Source organism: Actinia tenebrosa, unplaced genomic scaffold (assembly GCF_029948245.1).
Source record: "Actinia tenebrosa isolate PJP-AT-01 unplaced genomic scaffold, QUT_ActTen_1.0 PGA_scaffold9__36_contigs__length_13948895, whole genome shotgun sequence".
NCBI classification, from domain to species: domain Eukaryota; kingdom Metazoa; phylum Cnidaria; class Anthozoa; order Actiniaria; family Actiniidae; genus Actinia; species Actinia tenebrosa.
This window is the reverse complement of record NW_028292586.1, coordinates 5744643-5769637: the sequence shown is the minus strand read 5'-3', so window position 1 is coordinate 5769637 and position 24995 is coordinate 5744643. Positions and strand designations below refer to the sequence as shown.

Here is a 24995-nt window from a genome sequence, read left to right as displayed (position 1 = left end):
ACACCTACATCTCCTAACATGTAACATGAAAACACCAAATTATTGCAAACCATAGGGACAAACTTTTTCAAAGGGTGGGTGGGGTGGGGACACATTATTTTCCTAGCCATCACGAGCGATAGAATTTTACCCCTTGGTTACCAAGGATGCTTCCTAACGAGTCATTAATGGAGTCATCAATGAACTAACGAACCAACTCGCTAAATCAAAATCCTTGAATGAGTCGCTTTATGAATACATTTTTCCCGATTTGTACAAGTTTTAGGTAGGTCATTTTACCATTGCAGCGCCTTATGGTTTTTATTTAAGAAAAAAATATTACAAAATAGGAATTTTTCTACTAAATCTTGATTAGGGCAAATTTGGAAATTTTTTTTGTTAAATAATAAAATGATTATTGAAGCCTTAAATTTCTGGTTCTCGCAATATGTCTTTATTTTCGTATCTCAGTTTTTAACTTTTTATTCTTATTTCTACTCATGTATATTACATTCCCTAAGGTCCAGTTAATGAATGTTTTTTTAAATAGACCTTTGAGCCGACATACATATCCTGAAAATGTACACAAATCATTTCATATATTAAAAAAAGAGAGATGTTCAGGGTTTGAAATTTAACTAAGATCACATGCAAAAATTGCTTATGACTTGTGAAAAAACTATGTATTAAGCGGACACCTTCGGGACCTTACCTGGTGTCTGCTTAATAGAGGTGTCTTTTAAATAAATTTAGGGATCTCGCAGTGAAGGGTGTGTAACTGAAATCATTTGCAAAAATTGCTTATGACTTGTGAGAGGAATACAGAGGTACCTGTATTAAGCGGACACCTTCAGGACCTTGCCTCGGGTGTCTGCTTAATAGAGGTGTCTTCTGAATAAATTTAGGGACCTCGCAGATCTCGCCGAACGTTTAGTGAAGGGTGTGTAACTGAAATCATTTGCAAAAATTGCTTATGACTTGTGAGAGAACTACAGAGATACCTGTATTAAGCGGACACCTTCGGAACCTTGTCTGGTGTCTGCTTAATAGAGGTGTCTTCTGAATAAATTTAGGGATCTCACAGATAGCTGAACTATTGGTGAAGATTGTGCCCTTAATATAATAGAGGTTTGACGGTGCACCGAAAAACATTCTCGGCTAGTTTTGTCATCCAAAATTCATTTTCGTATTCACAGCGAGTAAGTACTTTCAAAAGGTTTGCAGCAAGAAAACATCTTACTATAAATAACTGACAGGAAAAAAGAAGGTGATTTACTTTCTACTGGCATAATGGACTACTTCAACGATACGGCGGCCATCTTGGATCATGATGCATTATGGGGCGTCCAGGTGCAAACAAAGCTTTGTTACAGTAATGACGTCGATTGATGTTAACAGCTCACCACAAGAGAATACAACAAAAGATGAATTAAAACGGCACATCGATCACCTTTACCCATAAAAGAAAGACAAACACACGAAACTATATATATTTTCTGTCATTTTTGTTTTGCGGTTTTGCCCCCTGGTAAGATGCTCACCGTATCGTCCAAGTAGTCCATTGACTCGCACTTTCCAATTGCTTGCCAAACGCTTCACTTTTAGGGGCCATTTACATGATACTGAAAAGAATTCGTTCCTGGACGAGAATACAATGTCATACCGCGTTTACATGAGAAAAATTCACAGAACGAGTTCAAGCATGAAAAGGTCCGATACGCATGCGTTATTCGTTTCAGTCTCCCCCGCAGAGAGCAGTTCTAGTCTGGTATGGAATATCGTTCCGGAATGAAAATGGGGATAAACTCGTTCCGAAATGACTCGTTCAGGAATGAAATTTTGCCTGGGTATCATGTAAACAAACACAAAGAAATATAGCAACCGGGATGAACTCGTTCCGCACTCAGGTATCATGTAAACGGTCCCGTACTTTCAGTGAACTTCATTCTTTATCCATCCAGAGCAGGTTTGGTGAATAAAATAAACTGTCCTGATAGAAAGATTTTAGAACTTTCTTTCTTCTGGCTTCACATCTTTTTTGATTTTTCAAACCCTTCGAAAATTAAAGAAGAGTGACTTCCCAGGAAATACTCCCTTGTTGGCAAATGCTTGTTGGAAACTCTCGAATTTAGGCAACATTGACAGGTTACCAAATGCAGCCACTGAGGGATTGGTACTTAACATCCGGGAACTCACGCGTTTGATGTCATCTATTGTGACGGCCTCTGCAGAATATGGGAAGAAATTAATGAATTGTTTGGTAAAGCACAGGCAGCCCAAACAAGATTCCTGTGTGTGGTTTATAAGGGAATGTATGGGAGCTATGATGAAGATATGACAATCAAATGCTTCACTCAAAAATGTGCTTCAAAACTTGCTGCAGTCGTTGCTTGTTCAGTCTTCTGGCGTTCAGTTTTTTTTGAAATGCGCTATTCTACACACACAAATTTTCCAGCCCAATTTTATCATAACTTGCCCTAGACAACTAGATAAAAATGTGTACAAGAGAAATTGATGTAAAATGACAGAACAAAACACAGAACTTACCGATACAGTCATAGAGATCTTTTGCAGTTCGTCTCTCTCCAAGACCCAGTACTTGCCTGAGAAAATGAATACAAGGTAATAAATAAATAAATGAACAAATGAATGATCAAAAGAATTATCAAGGGAATAAAATTCATCCAAACTTAGCCAAATAGGTCACTTGCATTATGTCGTCATTTACTGCCACTACCAGAATCCCTTGCACACCTTGTTTTTGTTCAGCTCATTATCACCTATTGCCTTATTATTCTCATGAGGAAATACAAATTTGAATAAGAAAGAATTTGCAAAGCATCTTGGTAGTGGTAGTAATTTGATGCCATTATGCAAACAGCTTATTGAGGAATGTATCAATGGTAGGTGGCAAGTGTGATTAAAATATATTGTATAACACACTGCTTATGTAGTTATTGGATGATATTCCCTAATCATTCACCTTCCTATATCTTCAAATACTATGATTCTTGATTCCAGGTTCATCATCAGCATTGATTGTAGCTGTTTCTTGGCTCTAGCAACTTCACTCTGGGTTAAAAACAAAAGAGAATGAATGAATAATGAAAGTGGAAAAAGAAAACAAAGATCCAAAAAATTCTGAGTTCCAGATAGGATTTGAACCCATGACCTTCCATAATCTATTAACGAATAGTCCCTTTTCTCATTTGGTAGAAACAGCTGTATATTGTAACTGAAGAGTCATCTGCACAGGCGAGCAAATCATTTGCGAGTGTCATCTGTAATGTAAAGAATGTGCAAGTTGGACAATACCAATGTTTTGAAATCTCACGGACTTTTAATGGTATCTGTGAATAGCTGTCTTATAAACAAGGCTAAGCATAAGCAAAAGAGTCTGTGGTCTTTAAAAGCAGCAGTCTGCATTGAATATGAAACAGGACGTGTATAAAAATAACAACTGTAAGTTTGATACTCATTGGTTTGTTCTGACTCTTATGTACCTCGCTGATCAGTCCACTGGCCAGGGAGAAATACTCTCTTATTATGACTTGTGCAAGGTCATGAACCTGAAAAAATATAAGACAGTCACAATCATCAGTCCATCACATCATGCCTCATTCTCTTGAGAATAAGATACTTAGTTTAAATCGTACCCATTTTCATGTGTATTTTCATGTGCGACCATTAGACAAAAAAAAGATACTTTAGGGAATGGCATGGTTTGGAATGGCAAAAAAAAATTGTACAAGCTTAAGTGGATTATTATATAGGCATGCCAAAAATTATTTCATTTTTGGTTGTATTTTCAATTTACTTGTGTTATGGGATGGAGGACAATATGGCCCCAAACACACAGAATAATAAATAATAAATAAAATAAATCATAAATAAATAATAATATATAATAATATATAAAATAATAGAATAATAATTAGATCTTATTAACCGAGCAGGAGGTCTGTACAGGATAATCTTGACTGAGGTCAGAATGTACAGACCGAGCGCAGCAAGGTCTGTACCCGACCGAGGTCAAGATTATCCCGTACAGACCGACCAAGCTCAGTTGATAAGAGTTTTATTATATGACCACTTTTCATTGAAAAGGACAAAAAGTTTTCGCCGTAAGATTAATATGCGATCGGACCGGTTAATACCGGAGAATCTAGACCAGTCCACAATGCGATCTATCCAATCAGATTGCTCGATTTGCTAGTGTCCAGGCTCTAAGATTCATGGTCATATAATAATAACAAATAAAATAAATAATAAATAAAATAAATGGGATGCAACAGTGACCTTTTTTACAGAGTGGCTCTTCATCCACTGAATTCCAATTGGACTTTTGGAATTCAGAAGTTGGTTTTTATGAAGGGAAGAAAACCAGTGAAACCGGAAAATCCTTGCAGCATAGGAGAGAAACAACAAGCAACTCTACTCACATACGACACAGAGCCTGGAGGGACTCGAACCCAGGTCACATTGGTGAGAAGCGAGCACTCTAACTGCTACGCCACCTGTGCTTCATAAGTTAATTAATATTCTTACCCTGCTTGGATGTGTACTGGCATGAATACAGAACATTCCACTATCGGCATAACTATGATGAAATGCTGTTGCCGAGTAAATCCAGTGGTATCGATTCAAGACATTGAGGTAAAGCCTTGAGTACATTCCCTTGCCAGGCCCTCCAGCAGAGAATGACCCTCCCCCACCCATGAGTGTGTTCAGCACGGTAAAGGCAAAGAAGTCTTCATCTACATAAGGACAGCTTTCAAGGCCTATTGAAATGTGGGCCAACTCTGGCAGGGGTGAAGGCCCTGGGTTTATTCGTGGTTCATTTAGGTGCTCCTATGTAAAGGAATGAATAAATTAGTTGTTGTACAGCCAAAATCTTGACCCTCATATCCCTGCTGTCCCTCTTTCACCATCCATACCTTGATTATTCCACCGGTATATTGGGCTATAGATTTATCTGGCGGTTTGATAACCACATCTTCATCTGCCATCCATGTTGGCTTTTTGTTCACAAAGTACTGTCTCGTCAAATCAATAAGTTGCTCATGGTCAACGTTCACTCCAGTCACAACCATCCTGGATGGCAGGTAATATCTTTGTAAAAATTGAATGATCTCTTTTACGTTTATTTTTCCGAGGCTGTCTGGAGGGCAGAGCTTTGGAAGACCAAGTGTGTTGTCTCTGTATGCTGCCTAAGTATGAAACAAAGAGTTTTCTTCAGAAAAATCAAGTAAATGCAGATGTACACTGTGGCCAAAACAGAATCATTTTGAATTCCTATCTCATGTGGAATGTTCATCAGCTTAATGTCAAGTTGTCGATAATTTGTTATGGCTGACAGAATATGGTAGTCAGTGTTTGATCACCACATGAAGCAGATAATGAGATTCAACTATTTATTAGCTGATTGAAACCCAGCAATATTAGTATTGCTTCAAATTGCTTGCTTCAAATAACAGCGTGTCAATATTATCAATATCCATAAATTGCAACAAAGGCATACAAACTTACAGCATGGATCATATCAGTGAGGAGAGGTTCCGGATCAAGCTTGAACTCTAGGTTCTCTAATTCAAATTGTACAGTCATTTTCTGTTCCTCAACCTGATAACAAAAAAAATTGTTTGTAAAATTAAAAAAATATTATATTTATGTCATGCAAAATGGGGCAAAAATTAAAAATATTTATATCATAGAAAATGAAGCAAAATTAAGAGAGTATATATCATTCAGCAACCCGGATTTCTTAGAAGTGAGTATTGTTGTTGGAGGGTAGTAAGGGGAATAACCTGCACTCTTGAGATGAATAATGTTTAAAATAACAATATAATAAATATTAATGATAAATCTTTATTTTACGTTGTCATACAGGGAGTCACTGCAGCTGAGATTCCCTTGCCAGAGGCTTACGATCATGTACATTTCAGGGCATGAAATTAATTTAGTGAGTGACAAAAAATTTAACTAGCTAAGCTTTGCGAGTATGAACACAGTCCAGAAATTGAAGGTCTGAAAAGTTTAGAACCCGCATCAATAATGTCTGTTATTCACCCCGTCCTATCGCCAGTGACTTTTTAGTAAAATTTTTGCCAATGAGAACAAAACTTATTAGCAAAGTTTTGCTAGCGTGTTTAAAAGCTTATTTCATGCCCTGCATGTATATGATACACTCCACACTCACTACCTTAAGGTGTTGGTGCATATTTTTAGTCTTACGTAATTTTCATACCAGTATTGAAGACAAATATGTTTAATCTTGTGTTATTTATTACCTCCTGTTCACTAATATTAGGATACAAAATGCCTTCTGACAAGACTTCCATGGCCATTGGAACGCCACTTGTGAATGTTGAAGTTCCATAAACAATTGCATCTCTGAAAGAAAAATCACAATATTCCATATTAAAAACACAAACATTGCCATTGTGATGTTAATGTACCAACCATTAGGTTTAGTCAATTTGCATTAATGGATTGTCCAACAGATTTCTGGTAGCCAATTTAAATAACAATTAACCTAAACAAATTTTGCCATCATACTTCCAAATATTGTTGTGAAGGTCAATATCAGAGCATGTAAAAAGCTGTTGCATTTCTTAGTTACCTGAATGAGGTACAATCAGCCATTCCACCTACAGGTTCAAGAATTTGTAGTATATCATCTTGGTTGGGAAACCTTGCAGTACTCTGGACACAAACAATACCGGTAATGATTATAAATGTCTATCTTCATCCATAAAACCACTACAGTAACATTGATGCAGGAAACAAAATTGTGCAACATCATCATCATCAGTTGACTTCTGCCGACATCAGAAACACTATTTTAAGCCATTGAGTCTTGTTCAGCATGGTGTGCAAAAGTTCATCTAGTAGTATTAGTCAGTGTCCCTAATTACAGTGTCTGGGTAAGTACAATATGGTGCAAAACCCTGAGTTGCAAGTTGACATTTTTTTGTGGAGCGAATGTTGTTTAACCACTCATCAGACAATATGAAAACATTTGAACTAGCAGCCCTTCCCAAATATACATGTATGTTATTTACTGGCCAGGAGGTCCAGATAGGGAAAAACTGTGCCCTAGGTCTTGAGTATACGGACTGAGTCCGTTAGGCGTCGGCCCGTTCTCAAGACCGAGGGCACAGTTTTTCCCTATCCGGACCGACTATAGGACGGCAAATAACTTATTTTTATTGTTATTTTTTCCCCGTATTTTTTTTACTTGTTTTTGTAATCGTTTTGTTTTGTTGTTTAGCGGCAAAGGATACCAGACCGCGCGCGCAGGCAGATACTGACAAAATACTGTCCTCTCAAACAGCCAATCATAGCGCACAATTTTTTAGGATACCGGACCAGAAAAAAATAATGGGTTACTAGATTTGCTTCAGTGCTAATATGTATATAATATATATCTTTGTTTATTACCTGAAATGCCAGTTTTTCTAGGACATGTGTTATGCCTGCAGGACAGTCCACTTCATATCTAGATCCTGCATCAATAACAACTAAAAGTACAAAAAATAATATATAATATTTATTCACATCTTAGTCAGCATTATAGACATTTAACTATAGTGGAGCCCTGTTATCTCAAACCCCAAATATCTCAAACATCCTTCATATAATACCCTGAATATCTTGAACCCCTGTTATTTCAAACCTTTTTTTTGATTTCTCATGTTTGTAAGCTGCACGGCTGCTAATAGCGCCTTAATATGCAGCCCGTAAAGTCCTCCACTGCAATGTAAAGCGCAGTGAGACATTGTGAAATGCGCTATAGAAGAACCCCATTATTATTATTATTATTATTATTATTGACACTTATTGAGACTTTAACGCAGTATTGAGATAATGTAAAGTAAATAATAAATAAAGTAAACAAACAAAAAATCTTATTTACAAAGGGGCTAGATGGCCGTGATGACGTAACATGCCATCAAAGACATTTGAATATGGATGCGTATTGTATTAGTATAGACTGTGAAATCAAAGGTTTTTGATAATGCTGGCATCGCTAAAACTGGCAAATATGTTTTTTTTGTTGCATGTGCAGATGATGATATTGCATCATTTTAGTGTAGATACTAAATGAATGCAATGCACTTTCAATGCATTTTTGGTAAGACGAAAAAGGAGCATTTCAAAAATGCATAAGGGTTGTGCAAAGAATTTAACATTTTACAATGAAATCTGTATGGATGATACATTGCTTTCTAATAGCTATGATGAGTCCAATGAAATCTCCAAAATAGATTGTTCATATATTGATGGGTTGCAAGCATTCCCAAGAGAGTCAAAAGACAAAGACATGGCGGCCATTGTGGCGGCCAATGGATGCTAATGAGAAATCTTTTGTTAAATGGCACCAACATGGCCGCGATGACGTAAGGTGCAATCGAAGAATAGACATAGAGCAATATTTTATCCTATAATAGGATAAAATATTTAATAGATTTTTGCATCCAAAACGTTGGTAAACAGCATCTAAGTATCTTAATTCTACACATATGTTGGCTAAGGTAATATATAAGCAAACGATAATCATTTGAGAGTATATACATTGTACATACGTCTAAGTCAGCATAAATACTACATCTACGAAACCAATGGTCAAAAGTACAACAGTTAAACGTAAAACCTCCTAACCTCCTACAGTAGAAAACTGCCCAAACGACTCTTCAGAAGCGACTCTAATGCCATTTTCTAAGGTAGTTACTTGTGTTTCATGATGATCCCTGGTCCATTTGACATGTTCTACGACTCCAGGAGAAGGAGGAGGAAGTTTAACAATTGGCTGGTCTAACGGTGGAACATTACTATTTGCACACAATCGACTTGGTACAAATACTATAGGGTACCCTCTCAAGACTCTAGATACGCTACATAGCGGATTTGAAGCAATCTTTCGGTAAAGATATGACATTTTTTGAAGCTCACTTAGTTTGGATTCCTTGGCTCCGCATGGCTCTACCTCCCGCGAATTTTTTGCTCAGCGGAGTAAACCAGTAACAATCTCGGGCGGCTTTCGGGCTTTCGCCCGGGGTAAGGGTACCCGGATTACCCGGGTAAGACTCTAGGGGAATCATTTTTCTAACCCCGAGGGCCCGGTTGCACGAAAGGTGGATAGCGCTATCCGACGGAGAAATCTTATACACTGGAGAAAATTATTGGATAACTGCATCGACTTTGTAAACTACTGGATAAGGAATTATTCGAGGGCCTCCACCCTTTGTACAACCGGCACAGATTTCTGGGGTTCCAGTTTGTGGGAGTCCGCTAAATATTTCATTGCAGACTCATTCTTATGGGCATTTTCTTAAACCTATCAGCGAAGTACAAACACACCTAGAAATTCTCTTGCTTCATATCTTCGAAATTCTGAACTGAATCATAACTACTTTGTTTTTCTTTCCTTAAGACAGGCATTTGATGGATTGTTTCTCGCCATTTTATCTTATTACTAGGGGGAACAATTAATTCAGAACGAATATTCAGCCGCTTCAGTGATTTTTACCCATATTCCTTTCGGTCCAGTCGCGTAGGCTTGAGCCGGAAGAAGAGCCGGTCGACGACAACGCTTTTTGAATTGACTGTATACAGACATCCTTTATACACTTATTTCACTTGTTTTTGATATGAAAAGTTTCCCATGATGCTCAGTGATCTCAGCTTTTTAGGTTTTTGGTGACTAACTTTATTGAAATAAGCGCTACTAAAATTATATTTGGGTTACCTGTGTCGTGCATGAATCATCGGTTTTTATGATCAGCGGTTAGTACCATATTGTAATAATGCATAAATAAATCAATATGGCGGATATTGTAAGAAGTGCCTTAGGACCTCGATTATATCGCATTTATATCCAACATGAAACAAAGGTAAGCTATTTCACTAGTACAGAATGATAAAAGACTATATTAGCTAGGTGTGTGTAAGATTTTATTTAATTTAGACAACGCAAATTGGGTCAAATGTTTTTCCAAAAGTGGTGACTTTCGCTTTCACTTTTTTTCACAAGTTTGTTCTTTTACAATAATAGTTTTAAGTTTTGTATTTTTGTGTCTTACTTGTAGCTACGGAGCAGGGCGTACGATGCAAATGGGATGGAACAGTGTGGGGATGGTATTATCAAGGCAGTAAGTATATTTCATACGTTTAATAGAACGTTATTACTCACTAATCCCTCACTATCCTTCGTTTTCATGATGATTCATGATATTATTTATTTATTTATCAAATAATTTGTAGTCAAGATACAGGTGTCAGGAGGAAATGCCCAAAATAGATGGCTGGCAATAGCTTTTGCATAACATACATATATACAGGCCTATAGAGATTGATTTTCAATGTACATGCTGAGTTATAAGATTTCAAACATTTAAAAAAAACCCTCATTTTAATTTTGTTCTTTTTCGTTAAGAGCTTATGTTAAAACCAAAATATAATATATATATATTCAGTATTTTTTGATACATGAATATGATAAATCCAGTGCACTCATTGGTCACAACTCATGCCTTATGCCTCAGTGAAATGTTATTTACTTTGCCGCTTGAAGACGTAAATGTTCCCCAATATTCACTTTGCCTTTGGCAAATAATTGTTAATTATATCTTTTTGCTTACATATAGTGAGAATTAATCCTTTCATGCTTTTCAATATCATATTTTTATATGGTAATTTAGGAACCCCTCAGGATTTTTTGCACCTGCTATAAATACAGTACATGTCATTTCTTTATAGCTATCCTATGCTTGGTCTATTTGTTACTACACATCACCAGCCTTAGTCTTCTATATGTTTAGAAAAGGTAATAAAAAATAAAAATATTTTGCACTAGCTCATGGGCTATATTCCATGATTGCACGTGATAAGGGATTAAAAGGGGTTGGCTTGGCCAATAGGCCCTTTGCAGCTCAGTAATCACGTGCTGATTAATTCACTGAGAGCAAATGAATGAACATCTTGATTCCCATGGGTGAATTATACTGGTGAGCAAACAAAATTTCTACGACCTGTTTCGAGAGATCGTAATAAAACTGCATTTCGTGACACACTGGTTACACATCGTTTCATTCAGTTCTTTACAAATTTAAAATAAAATAACTGCTCACCAGTACAGACACGTGACAGTTAACTGCAAAAGGCCTATTGAGTGAGGTTCTGGGAACGAGTAAACAGAAGGTATAATTAATCAATAAATAAATGTTGAAAAAAGCACACCAAAATTAACAGGTTTCTGCAGTGTGGCTTTGATTGGCTTAGTAACAGCAAAATTATAAGCAATCAAAAGCATCAAAAATTACAAAGAAATGTATGATAAGAGAGAATTCTTTTCGTATTCAACTAGTGAGCACCAAAAACTATTTTCTCCGAGAAAGGCTGTTGTACAAGGCTAAAATCTTGTTATTCAGAAAGTCTAACTTGTTTGGAAGTGGAGATGACCGATGAAAGAGGAATGAAAGTGTTAATGCAAAGCTAAAATTAGCGCCGAAAAGGTGAATTGCCTTTATTGACATCCACCAAAACCTACTTTGTAGCAATGGCAAATTGTACACTTTCATGCAAGTAATTATGAGCAGGGTACTGATAAAAGAAATAAAAGAATCCAAAGAAAAAATAATTAAAGGAAAATAATTTTTGTTTAGGTTTTTTCACTTCAGCTGGTTATGTATACCTGACTAAATGTATTGGTTCTGCATTAGTTATATTGATTGGAGCTTTCTGTATTAGAGGTATGTATAGTTTATTGTGTTATGCATTAACCACACCTCCATGACCTTCAAATTTTATCATACTCTAAAACAACCTCTGACCAGTCTGATCTAAGTTAGGGTATGGCTAATTCTCAGATCAAACCCTGAAACAACCTCTTGGCTGATCTAAGTCAGGGCATGGCTAACTCACAGATTAAACCCTGAAACAACCTCTGGGCTGATCTAATCAGGGCATGGCTAACTGACAGATTGAACCCTGAAACAACCGTTGGGCTGATCAAAGTCAGGGCATGGCTAACTCACAAACTGAACCCTGAAACAATCTCTGGGCTGATCTAAGTCAGGGAACAGCTAACTGACAGATTCAACCCTTAAACAACCTCTGGGCTGATCAAAGTCAGGGCAAGGCTAACTCACAGATGGAACCCTGAAACAACCGTTGGGCTGATTAAAGTCAGGGAACAGCTAACTGACAGATTGAATTGGAATCAAACACAATGCCCAAGAGGTGAGAGGCAAGTGTAATACTGCTATGCCACCCTAGAGGAAGATTAGAAGTGGTAGGGAATGTTTGAAGAGGGCATGTTTGTTAGTTTCAGGGAATATTAGAGAATTTAAGATTTGCGAAATCTGTGAAGACCACATCAATCAGGGCCCAGTTGTACGAAGCCTGGATAGTGCTACCCAACGAATAAATCCACTGGATAAGGGTTTATCAGCCGGATAGCGCTATCCAAGCTTCGTACAACCGGGCCTAGAAGTGTAAATATAAATATAACTTCACTTTGGGGAGTATAGTGCCTTCGATGTCTGTCTTCTCTGTGGATGAATTGACTTTATAGAAAATGTTTTAAATGAAATCTCCAATGAACAAAACCTCAAAGAGGAATTACTCAACCATCTGGTTGTGACGTTGCAGTCATATATTTTGTGAAGTCCGTATTATTACTTGTCATGAAGAGAATTTGAAGAGAATTTGATTTGATTTGATTTTTCTAGGTTTTGGTCGCTTTAACAATCAGGATTACAGAGCCTTCCTTGATATTCTTGTAGCAACTAAGGCCTCCAACACTGAAGAGAATAAGGTATAAATAAAGCCTTGCTTGAAAAACTGGCTTGGGGTTCCTGTGATAAATGTAACACAGGAATCCCAGCACTTGGTGTACATCTTAAACAATTTGTTTTTTTTCATGTGTGAATCTTTTAACAGAGAAAACTGCGCTTATACGATTTTGACTTTCATGACTGGCCAGCTGATTACAAATGGAATGAAACTCTCAAAAGGTAATAAAGTTAATAAAGTTATTAAGACTTCAAGTTTTTATACAATTTATATATGTAGCGAAGGAAAAGTTATATACACTGTACAGTCGCAAGTAAAATAACCAATTATATAAGTTAAAGGTACATATAACAAAAGGGGAGGGTTTAAAGGAAGAGCCAGTGTCTAGACTAAATGGTGCCTGGCTCTAACTATGTGAAAACCAAAGATTGAATTAGAATTTAGGTGTTGAGCTTTGAGGAGGGAAGAAAACTACAGTACATGTAGAGAACCCAGAGAAAAACCCTCAAAGCACAGGCGAGAATCAACAAACAACTCTACTCACATAACGCGTAGCAAGGGATTCAAACCTAAATGTAGATAGCAATGGTGAGAGATGATGCATTCCAGTTGCTTCAAGATACAGGAAAAAACTTTTTCCTTTGGGGAGTGGGAAGCATTGGTATGCATTTGTATTTTAAGCTTGTTTTATTTGCACTTTGTTATAGCAGTTCAAACATCAGTAATCCTCCAGATGTTAGTGTGCTCTCTCACTCCAGACAGAGGAGCTGGGCTTCAAAGATTTTTTCCTTTCCCTGTAGCATAATGAGGTATGAATAAAATAGAGGATATTACATGGGCGCGCGGAGATACGAAATTTATCTTCGAGTGTTGAAAAGATCTCTCACGAGTGAGCACAGCAAACGAATGAGAGATTTTCAACAAGAGAAGATAAATTTCATATCTCCAAGCGCCCCTGTAATATTCTGTTTTTTATATAATTATCCATAACATCAACTTAAAAAGCTTTTTTTTATTATAAAAAGTTTTTATTTATAAACTAATAGCTTAAATACGGAAGGTAACGATATTTTCACATGTGAAAATAACATGTTATTTTCACATGTGAAAATATCAGTTTTTCCAAAAGAAGAAATATAGGTATTTTATGGATAATTATACGATAAGATACCCTAATCTGAAATTTATTTGAGTGGGCTACTGGTGGTAGCTGTCTCAGAAAAGTATACTTTTTCTATTCATTCTATTCCATTTCCATCCATCCATTCATTCATTTAATTAATTATTTAATGGACCTTTATCACACGGTGGCCATCTTTATTCTTATGAGAATAAAAACCTGTTTCCCCAGCATAAATTAATTTTCAAGCACTTGAATTTGAGGCTATGTGTGGTGGAATCTATTGTTCAATCCAGCATGGCTGCCGCGTGAATAAGACCCATTCATTCAAACATTAATTAATTGATTAATTAATCCATAAATTAATAAATTAATTTATCCATATATTCATTCATTTACTTCTATGATTGATTGCATACTTTTCATTTGAGTTTAATTAAGAAATTGTTTGTTCATTTATTTGTTGTCTTTCAGATACTTTGTCGCACATGCTTTTGGTAGGCCCATGATCTATCCTGGATCTGTTGGCCTTCTACAGGCTGGACTTGGTATGTACATGTACAAGGTTTATTTCATCCTTCTTCTTATCTGTCTCTCCATCCATCCATCCTTTTTCTATCCTATTTACCTATTACATCAATCAATCTCATCCATCCCATCCATCCCATCCATGCGTTCATAACACACCATTTATCTATCCTTCAATCCACACATCCACCCATCCATCAGTCTTTCATACTGTTTTTTTTCATCTAATTCATTTGTTCATTCATTTGTTCTTTTTTTCATCCATCCATCCATCCATCCATCCATCCATCCATCTATCCATCCATTGCATGTAACCTAAGCACGTTAAAGAAAATTAAGCCAATTTTAAGTAGGCCCTATCTAATCAAAATCTATAAGAGTATAATTGAGCCTTACTTTAACTATTGCTGTTTAGTTTGGGACAGTATCGACGAAACTTTAACTAGCAAGTTACAAAAACTACAAAACCGTGCAGCCCGTATAATTACTGGCGCACCGTATTTAAGCGTACGAACGAGTCAAATTTTTAATGAACTCAAATGGATACCTTTAAATGAACAAAGACTGCAACAAAAGGCCATTATGATGTTCAAAATCGTTAATGATATCGTCCCATCTTATTTAAAAGATATGTTTTCCAGCCAGATTGGTACTCAATCTTACAACTTAAGGCGTTCTTCTAAAAATTTACAAATTCCAAAAGCCAGAACTGACTATTTCAGAAATAGTTTTGCTTTTACTGTAGCCTGGCTTTGGAATTCTCTGCCTCAGTCATTAAAAGAAGAACGATCCTTAAAAGTATTTAAAAAGAAAATAAAAAGCTATAGGTTTTGCACTGACGACAACTAATATTTAATCGTTTTAGTTCTACGAAATATATCTAATTAACCTATTATCTTATTTCAATCGTATATTTATTGTATCAGTGTAGCATTTGTATATTTTACATAATTATCATTTGTTAATACAGTTTTTTACGGCCTCTAGGTAGAGCAACATTAAGTTTTATTATCTTGATATTGATAGAGTTACCTGTGCTTAAATAAAGATTATTATTATTATTATTATCCATCCATCCATCCATCCATCCATCCATCCATCCATCCATCCATCCATCCATCCATCCATCCATCCATCCATCAGTCTGTGCTACTGTTTTTTTCAACTAATTCATTTGTTCATTCATTTGTTTTTTTCCCTTCCTTCCTTCCTTCCTTCCTTCCTTCATCCATTCTATTGTTTGTTCAAATCCTGATTAAATGATTAGTTTCTTGTTCTTTTAAGTTTTAATAATTTTGTTTTCAGCTGAACCCCTTCTCAGTGGGAGAACAGTATTCCTAGAAAAGGTTATTCTCATTTACACCTACTTGCAAGAACGTTGTCATACGAAAATAGAACATTAGTTATTTAGTGGGAAGAAGATCACTGAAGCTGAACTTTTTCTTTTGTCTTTTAATGTATTCCTTTCTCACTAAATTACTAGTGTTCTATTCTTGTATGACAACCTTCTTGCAAGTAGGTGTATATTCTAGAAAATTTAAAATAAATAAAGAAAAAAAACATCCTTCAATAATTGCTGAAAATGCCATAGATTTGCCCCAAGTTAACCTCTTTTGTTGGGGCAAAGCGATAATTCTTCAAGTGTAGCAAGTAATAATACTACAAAGTTGCAAGAGGTCAAGGTCGCTTGCCAGTTAAGATACACAAAGGGCGGCAGACTTTGTGAAGTCTAAAAATGTTATTGGCCTGGTTTTTATTGTTTTTAGATGACAATTGTTCTGATTTCTTCTCTTGTATAGGGAGGAAGGAGAGCCAAGCTTGTTGCAGCTGATGGAAATGAGATTGATTCATTGTTCATGGACAAAAGAAAGCATGATGAAGATAATAATGGGAATACTTTGGTAAGTCATTGCTTTACTTTTGGATCAAGAGACAGAGCAATCAATTTTGATTCCTTAATTTTTTGTTTCTTTATTCCTTTATTCGTTTACTTTTTTCATTGTTTTCTTTCTTCTTATTGTTTGTTTGTGACTCATTTTTTGTTTGTTTGTTGTTTTTTTACGGTGCTTTTCAATGTTCTTATTGTTCGATTGTGACTCATTTTTTGATTGTCTTACTTGTACATTGCTTTCCAATCACATGGGGAAAAAATTGTACAATTTGCTGTCACAAAAAAGTTGACTTTGGTTGATAATAGTCAAGGTGTTTTCACAACTTTTCATATATATATATATATATATAGGCATGTGCTCTTGAAAACTTTGTATTTTCTGACAATGTCATAAAAACACTTAATAATAATAATAATAATAATAATAATTACATGTTTTACCAGGGTAAGCTCGTCAGCAAACAGCTGTTATCAAGGAGCGCCCTTTGATTGATGTGCACCAAAAACGTATTTTCTCAAGACATAAAATTGTACCATTTTGCACCTGTGATTTCACTATTAATTTTTTTTTTAATTAATGAGTTTTTATTTCTTCTTTTAGGTCATTGCTTGTGAAGGGAATGCTGGATTTTATGAACTTGGTCTCATTTCAACACCTTTGAAAGGTAATATTGTTGAATTTGATGATTTTTTAGTCAAGACGTGAGTAAATTATTTTGAAATCATATGTAAAACAAAACAAAACAAAGAAAAATTATGAATTATTCCTCTTTTTCATTCAGTAAATACCACTGTGATCCATGGACTGTCAGTGTTTATGTTTTGAAAAGCCATCAAAACTTGTTCAATTATTTATGAAATGATATTTAAAACCAACAAACAAATTATTCCTCTTTTTTATACCAATACCACACTGTAATCTACAACATTGGACAATGTTAATGTTTTTTTATTAAATAACTGTTATAAATCTCACATTCTGATTGGTTGGGAGTGAATGCTTTATGAGAGCACACAACACGCACGCGCCCTTTGCATTTTATAAAAGATTTTTAAAACTTGCTTGCTGTGCTGTGTGGAAATATAAAGCACTTGCTGATCGGCAAAACACTCAAGAAGTGTGGAGAAGCACTCCGCTACACTCTCTTGTTCTGCCGATCCCCGCTTGCTTTATAACTGCACACAGCACACGCACATGTTTCTATTTCATCAGAATCGCATTATAAATTTCACTTTTTTTCAGCTGGGTATTCTGTTCTTGGTTGGAACCACCCAGGCTTTGCTGGGAGCACGGTAGGTAAATAGATCATAAATGATGATAAAGGAGTGAATTGAGGCACAGGTGAAGTGCACATCTAATACACAGCCTTTCATCACTGTCAAAGGTTCAGTTTAGAAGGAAAGAAAACGATGCACAACTTCAACACTACAAACACTTTGAAATCCCACAGACATTCACAGAAAAACATCATTAAATCTACTATAAAAAATTGAAGCTAACCCTGAGCAACAGAGAAAATGAAACTGGAGTATTCACTGTCAAAATGTGGTGATGACAAAACACTGGATTTTTGAATTTAAATTCACTTGTGTATTTTATTGATTTAAGTACTGTTTAATAAACTCGCAGGGGTGTTTTATCAGGATTTAAAAACATGAGGCATAGCCAAGTGTTTTTAGACCTGATAAAACATTATCTGCGAGTTTATTGAACGGCTTCAAAACCTGATGATGTATATTCTTATATTGTTTGAATTCTTTACGAAATGAACCAATTTTGATAGAGAAAATCCAAGTTAAAGTTTATGCAAATGAAGAGTCTATTTCAGATGTAAAATCACCTTCATGGTCATGATTTCTATTGTGTTTCCTTCATGAATTATTATTGAGTTTTTGAATTTTGTTCATTACTTGTTTTAGGGCCTACCATTCCCAGAAGCAGAGAAGAATGCAATGGATGTCGTAATACAGTATGCCATCAATGAACTTGGTTTCAAGCAAGAGAATATAGTACTGTATGCCTGGTCAATAGGTTAGTATTGCCCTATTCCACTATGACGTCACTGCTTGTTTATGTGGGGAATAGAATCGCCAAATCCAATAGAAAATTCAGCAAAATTTGCTCTTAGCGAAACAGTTTAATCTAAAATGGCCTGGTTTTTAGATATAATATTTGTGATATGTGCTAAAAAATATTTTGAGCGTTTGCTGGCTATTCTACTTCTCTTTGTGGATTGATACGGGTTTTAGAACAATTTTCGGTGAATTTGCGTTGATTTGACCCCGTCCGACGACCATGATTCTTTGCGTTTAAACAATAGATTGTTTTTATGTGATGTCATAGTGAAATAGGGCAATTAATTAATTTCATGGAGTGACTGTTACCTAGAAAGGCATCACATAGCAGCCTTTTTTGGTATTACAATTTGAAGGTTTTTCTGAAGTAGGTATAGACATTCTAAAACACACAATGGACCATATCCACTTGGGGTAAAGTCTTTCCATTTCAGGCCATGTGTCATTCTCTTGAGAATAAGATTCTTTTTTTAAAAAAGTTGTATCCATATTCATGTGACTTCTCATGCACAACTGTCAAAAATGACAGAGTCTAAAATTGGTAAACATTACTTCCAAGTGAATTTCTTACATGTGGCTTCCTCATACCCTCTTTCCCTTAGAAATTCCCTTGTCCCTTTTAAGTAAGGGTGGGGAGGGTAGGTGTATGGATATTTTTTTACATTCTTGTAACATTTTGTGCTGGTACTTTTTCCAGGTGGGTATGTAGCGGCATGGGCTGGCATGACCTATCCCAACATAGGAGGCATGGTAAGGATTTTTATGGATAGAATGGGTTTTCTATGCTCCTAAGGCATCATCCTCTCACCAATTCAAGACTTTGTTACAAGGGGTCTGTTGATCAAGCCCCATGTGTGGTACCTAGTGTGAGTTGAGTCTGCTCAATGGGTTCTTCTCTATGAGGTTTTTTTGCTGTGTCCTCCAGGGTTTTCGTACCTCCTTAAAAATGAACAATTTTAAATACCAATTCGATATCAGAATCATATTTTATTTATTTTTTTATAAATTATAAGATATCGGAATCAGTGCCATATATTAAATAACTCTATTGTTTTATCTTTTCCCACAGGTTCTTGATGCTACTTTTGATGATATCGTCCCCTTGGCACAAAGTAAAATGCCAGAAGCTCTATGTAAGTCAGAATGAATGAACAGCTTAATTGTTGAATTGACAAGTGAATAGATGAATGAATGAATGAATGTTTTAGATAGATGGATGGATGGATGAATCGATAGATGGATAGAGGATGGATAGAGGGTAAATAAAAGAATGGTACATGGATGTAGAAATGGAAGATGAATATATAAATGAACAAATGGATAGATAATTAAATGAATGAGTGAATAATTGAATAAATAGGTGGGTGAAAGTAGGAAAAAAGGAAAGAAGGAACGAATGAACGAAAGAACGAAAGAAAGAAATAATTGACTCTATCCAGCGAGAATAAAAAGTTCATTGTCATCATCATCACCATCAGCAGCAGCAGCATCATCAGCATCATCATTATCATCATCATCATCATCATTATCATCAACATCATCATCATTATCATCATCGTCATCATCATCATCATTAGCAGCATTATGAACAATTTGAATATCATAATATATAATTTATGTTTTTTTTCTTTCCATGTTCCAGGTGGCTTCGTAACCAATGTCATCAAGGAATATTTTCATCTTGAAAACGGCAAGTATGCCAGTAGGTAAGTACAGGTTTATTCGTGTGAGTAGAGTTGTTTGTTGGTTCTCTCCTGTGCTTCAGAAAGCACGGGTGGCGTGCGCTGCTAATGCGTCGCCTCTCACCAATGTGGCCCGAATTCGAGTCCTGCCGACCTGAATGTTGTATGTGAGTAGAGTTGTTTGTTGGTTCTCTCCTGTGCTTCGAGGGTTTTTCCTTCCGGGTTCTCCGTATTTTCCTCCCTCCACAAAAATAAACTTCTAAATTCTAATTCGATCTATCAGCTGCCTTATCAATTGGGTTGCAAAACCTATTAGGCATCAAGCCTTCCACCCTGGAGTGGTAGATGCATACCACCACTTTATGAAAAGAGCTACATATTCACTTTAGGGGTTCCCACTGACCTGCAAAAGTCATAGATTTAAATCTATAAATTTTCCTGACGTACCATTGTTGTTGTTTTTTAATTTTCCAGGTATCCTGGTCCACTGTTGATCATCAGGAGAATGAGAGATGAAATCATTGCATTAGAGTAAGCACTTGCAATCAGTATCATGATACTCCTATACAAGAGAGTCGCCAATATAAAACGGTATTGTCGGCTCAGAATTGCCTTGCCGCGATGCAAGACTTAGGCTGCGTTCATAATGTATAGCAGGGGGGCAGGTGAACAGGTGAAAATTTGAAATGTCCAGAATAATTCTTAACACCCCCTCCCCCCCCTTTAAAGTCATGCAAAAAAATACGATCCCCCTAAGCAAGGCTTGTAGTTTCTTCCCATTTTTCTGATAAATATTTTCCCATCCCCCCTTTTTCCTATCAAAATTTTCCCGATCCCCCCTCAATTTCACCTGCCCCCCCCCCCCTGCCATACATTATGAACGCAGCCTTATTGCGCCTTTGACTTCATTGCAAGGTGGATGGCTCATCATTAATAACTCACAAATCATTATATAAGTAACAAATCAATAAATTCGTTGACCTCTTGTTTCGTAGACTTATGTATTATTTTTGTCTTTAGTGAAGGCGTAGCTGCTACCAACCTGGGGAATGTTCTGCTCAAGAGAATCATCAAACAAAGGTAAACTTGAACCTTACGAACTCCACTCTACTCACCTGTGATGTGGAGTCCAGGAATTGTACCTGTGACCTAAGAGATGTGAGGCGAGTGCACTACCGACACCTTCAGGACCTTGCCTGGTGTCCGCTAAGGGTATTGTAGGATGATCAACCTTCTAATCCAGGTTTTCTGTTTCCCATTTCTTTGTCCAGGTACCCCAATCTTCTTGATGTAGAGAATGAAGTAATACTGGACGAGTACTTAGCTGCTCCTGATCATTCTACTAAAGGTAAGAACGTAATCCCGCGTGCTGATTGCATTAAGTGAAGTGACGGTTCAGTGACCGACCATTCTCATTTGATAATCAGTAGTCACGTGCGTTGTGATTGGCTTATTGGCAATGACGTGCCGTAACCGTGACGGTTCAGTGACCGACCATTCTCATTTGATAATCAGTAGTCATACGTATTGTGATTGGCTTATTGGTAATAATTTAAGGTGCCGTAACCGTGACGGTTCCGTGACCGACCATTCTTATTTCATAAGCAGTAGTCACGCGTGTTGTGATTGGCTTATTGGAAATTAAGTGCCTGAACCTTAACCATACCGTTACTCTCCATTCTGACTTGATGAGCAGCGAGTCACGAGCGCTATGATTAGCTTATTGAAAATGACTTGTCGAGACCGTGATGGCCTCATAACCCACCAATCTTCTAAATCCTCAATCCTCGATAACAAAACGTTCTTGTCTTGGTGCTGCATAGGTGCATTTTTTTCTAACAGTGGAACTTGTTCCTTTTCAGTTGGTCTTTGGGAAAGTATGAATATTAACGTGGAGGAATGTAACACAATCGTAAAGAAATATATTCAGCAGCACGGCACACGCTTTCCAAGCCAGCTGGGTAAGTCACGTGTTCTTGAGGACTCAATTGAGCTGAGTCACGTGGTCTAGAAGGCGCGAATAGAGGCTTTGCACCATCACGTGATGGCAGCTAGGACATGAAGCAAAAACAGTTGGGTCTTTTACCCCCAGGGAAACTGTATTATATCTCATTTTGTATAGAACGGTCTGAATCCAGGTGAATGAATGTTAATCGAAGTATTATGATCATCCGGGTGGATGTAGTCCTGAGAAGGAGTGTTTGATGTGACTGACGTTTCGACAACCGGAGCGGAAGTCATCTTGACTCTGAAGTCACATCAAACAGTCCTTCTCAGGACTACATCCACCCGGATGATCATAATACTTCGATTAATATATCTCAGTTAAATCAGATTAGACTAGATTCAGTTGTTCCTACCTCCTGCCATGGTGCAATGCTTCCATAGATTTCATAAAAATTTGACGCAAATACTGTGTTTTTCTTACTTGGACAGGACATGACCTGCCAAGGGAGAAGAGAGTCAGCCTTCTCATGTTTATTGTAAGTCAATTTCCTTGTTAGTAGTACATTATGGTTCATTTATTTGTCTGTCCATCCATTAATTCGCCCGTCTTTCCATTCCTCTGTCTGTCTTTCTGTCTGTATATCCTTCCATCTCTAAACCTCTGTCTCTCCGTCCATCCGACTACCCTTCACTCCACTCCTCTGTCTCTCCGTCCATCCGTCTACCCGTCTCTCCAATCCTCTGTCTGTCCGTCCTTCTACCCGTCTCTCCAATCCTCTGTCTGTCCGTCCTTCTACCCGTCTCTCCAATCCTCTGTCTGTCCGTCCTTCTACCCGTCTTTCCATCCCTCTGTCTGTCTGTCCTTCTACCCATCTCTCCATCCCTCTGTCTGTCTGTCCTTCTACCCGTCTTTCCATCCCTCTGTCTTTCTGTCTGTCTGTCTGTCCTCTAATATATTTTCTTGGTTTTTTGTGTCAGGTTCTTCAGTACCTAATGGACTTTGATGCCGCGCATTGTATTCCTCTTCCTTCTACAGACTTCCGTCTGCCCTGGAATATGTCCGGACAGGCATAATTTGTTTTGTTTTTACTTTATTTGGTCATCCTGCGAGCTTTTATTTTCTAAGTAATCATCCCATCAATAACTGCCCCTAGGGCTACACAATTAGTCAGTTATTCCTCTAAATTGCAACGATAAATCCCCTTGATACCATTAAGCGATGGACAGCCGTAGTTAGGGTAACAGTCGCATAGCAACGGCTACTTTTTTCGATCGTAAAAACTTATTATCTAAGATTAGATAAAACAATGTAAGGATTAAACCTCCTTGGTTTCTTAGACACCCAGACTAGGGTTTTGAGACATTATAGTTAGTATGATAGCAGTCGCATACCAATGGCTTCGAAAATAGAAATCTGACTCTAACTTTGCACTCCTTGGTCTGCTTGGCGTGTCAGTGTTGTCTGCCCCCACCCCCCCAGAGGGGTTCCTCTGTATGAAAATCTAACCAGCTTAATTTGAATTCGATCTTTGAGCTAGCCATGCTCTGACTTTGACCAACCCAGAGGTTGTTTCAGGCTTTGCTCTGTGCCCGGTTAACCTTGCCCTGACTTAGATCAGCGCAGAGGTTATTTCAGGGTTCGATCTGTGAGTTAGCCATGCCCTGACTTTGATCAGCCCAGAGTTTGTTTCAGGGTTCGATCTGTGAGTTAGCCTTGCCCTTACATTGATCAGCCCAGCGGTTGTTTCAGGGTTTTATCGGTGAGTTAGCCTTGCCCTGATTTTGATCAGCCCAGAGGTTGTCATTTCAAAATTCGATCTGTGAGTTAGCCATGCCCTGACTTATATCAACCCATAGGTTGTTTCAGGGTATCGATAAAGATTTTTCTAAGACCAAATAATCTGCAAAAGTCAACTGCAATGCAAATCATTTCGACCTTGAACAATGCCAATGTTGTTTAAAGGTATCGATAAAATCAGAGAGTCTTTAACTGGTAGACTTTTATCAGTCGGTATTTAATATCACGCGTCAAGCTGTGCTTACAATAGCTTGTCATTTCCTTACTAAATTAGGTATATAGAGTGCTCACACTAAATCCGTGAAACAAATACTAATTTTTAGCACTAAATAGTGATAATTAGACAATAGAAAACAAAGGATTCTTTATGAAATAGTACTAATTAGTACTATTTAATGTTCACGGTTTTAGTGCGTGCACTCTATACACCGAATCGAAATATGGCGACCAATTTGAATAACTATTGTTCTGCACTGACTAGCGACTGACTAACCTCGTGTTCACGTGAAAACATAAAAGCATTTTCACATGTATGAGAGGCTAGTCAGTCGCTAGTCAGTGCAGAACAATAGTTATTCAAATTAGTCGCCATATTTCGATTCGGTGTACAAAAGTTGTAGGCGAATGAAAGTAGAATTGAATGGAAATAGACAACAAAATCTGTTATGCGTAGTGTTGGGATTCCTGTGGTAAACTGTGAGGGGTTTGATTTGAAATCATTTCATAGAATTAAAAAAACCAGTCCATCATATTCATGTAACTTCATAGAAACGAGAATCATACACAAGGGAGTGGTATGCTTTAAACTAATAAGAGGTGAAAGTATTTTTCACCAATACTCCAGTTTCAATTTCTCTGTTGCTCAGGGTTAGCCTCAACTTTGTGTAGAATACTTGTGTTCTAGTGAATGTCCGTGGAATTGCAAAGTGTTTGAATTGTTAAAGTTGTGCACGCTTTACTTTACCGTTGGTATTTGTGAATATTTAGACTGATTTGAGGCTATACCTGAGTAAATGAGTCTGTAATCAAGAAACACAGCGGTATTTTGGGACTCGAAAAGGTCCATATTGGAAGAAAACTTCTATACAATGAAACTAGATGTCTGCTTAGAAGAGGTAACATTTTATCTCGCTATATGTGGTTTGCAACCCAGTAAAATGAAGTTAAGAAATACGT

At 37.0% G+C, this 24995-nt stretch overlaps 2 protein-coding genes across 3 annotated transcripts; one reads left to right on the top strand and one right to left on the bottom strand.

The window, feature by feature from the left end:
- Positions 1-193: 193 nt before the first annotated feature.
- On the bottom strand, positions 194-8996 carry LOC116292891 (mitochondrial-processing peptidase subunit alpha). Its single transcript, XM_031700241.2, has 11 exons — positions 8644-8996; positions 7423-7502; positions 6602-6684; positions 6270-6372; positions 5509-5601; positions 4917-5189; positions 4528-4830; positions 3483-3548; positions 2963-3051; positions 2527-2582; positions 194-2204 (listed from the first exon to the last, which is right to left on the bottom strand). The coding sequence occupies exons 1-11, from the start codon at positions 8918-8920 to the stop codon at positions 2026-2028; spliced, it is 1602 nt and encodes a 533-aa protein (XP_031556101.2). The 5' UTR covers positions 8921-8996; the 3' UTR covers positions 194-2025.
- A 784-nt stretch (positions 8997-9780) lies between these two features.
- Positions 9781-24570, top strand: LOC116292902 (phosphatidylserine lipase ABHD16A). 2 transcript variants are annotated; one of them, XM_089024556.1, is made up of 22 exons: positions 9781-9875; positions 10071-10133; positions 10741-10807; positions 11646-11732; positions 12714-12799; positions 12925-12998; positions 13488-13586; positions 14372-14445; positions 15731-15771; positions 16225-16326; positions 16918-16981; positions 17560-17609; positions 18237-18348; positions 19090-19142; positions 19462-19525; positions 20035-20098; positions 20549-20605; positions 21095-21154; positions 21346-21422; positions 21937-22035; positions 22511-22557; positions 23000-24570. In XM_089024556.1, the coding sequence occupies exons 1-22, from the start codon at positions 9807-9809 to the stop codon at positions 23093-23095; spliced, it is 1605 nt and encodes a 534-aa protein (XP_088880682.1). In that variant the 5' UTR covers positions 9781-9806; the 3' UTR covers positions 23096-24570. The 2 variants fall into 2 exon arrangements, with proteins under 2 accessions (XP_088880682.1, XP_088880681.1); XM_089024555.1 differs by having other exon boundaries at positions 13485-13586.
- Positions 24571-24995: the final 425 nt, after the last annotated feature.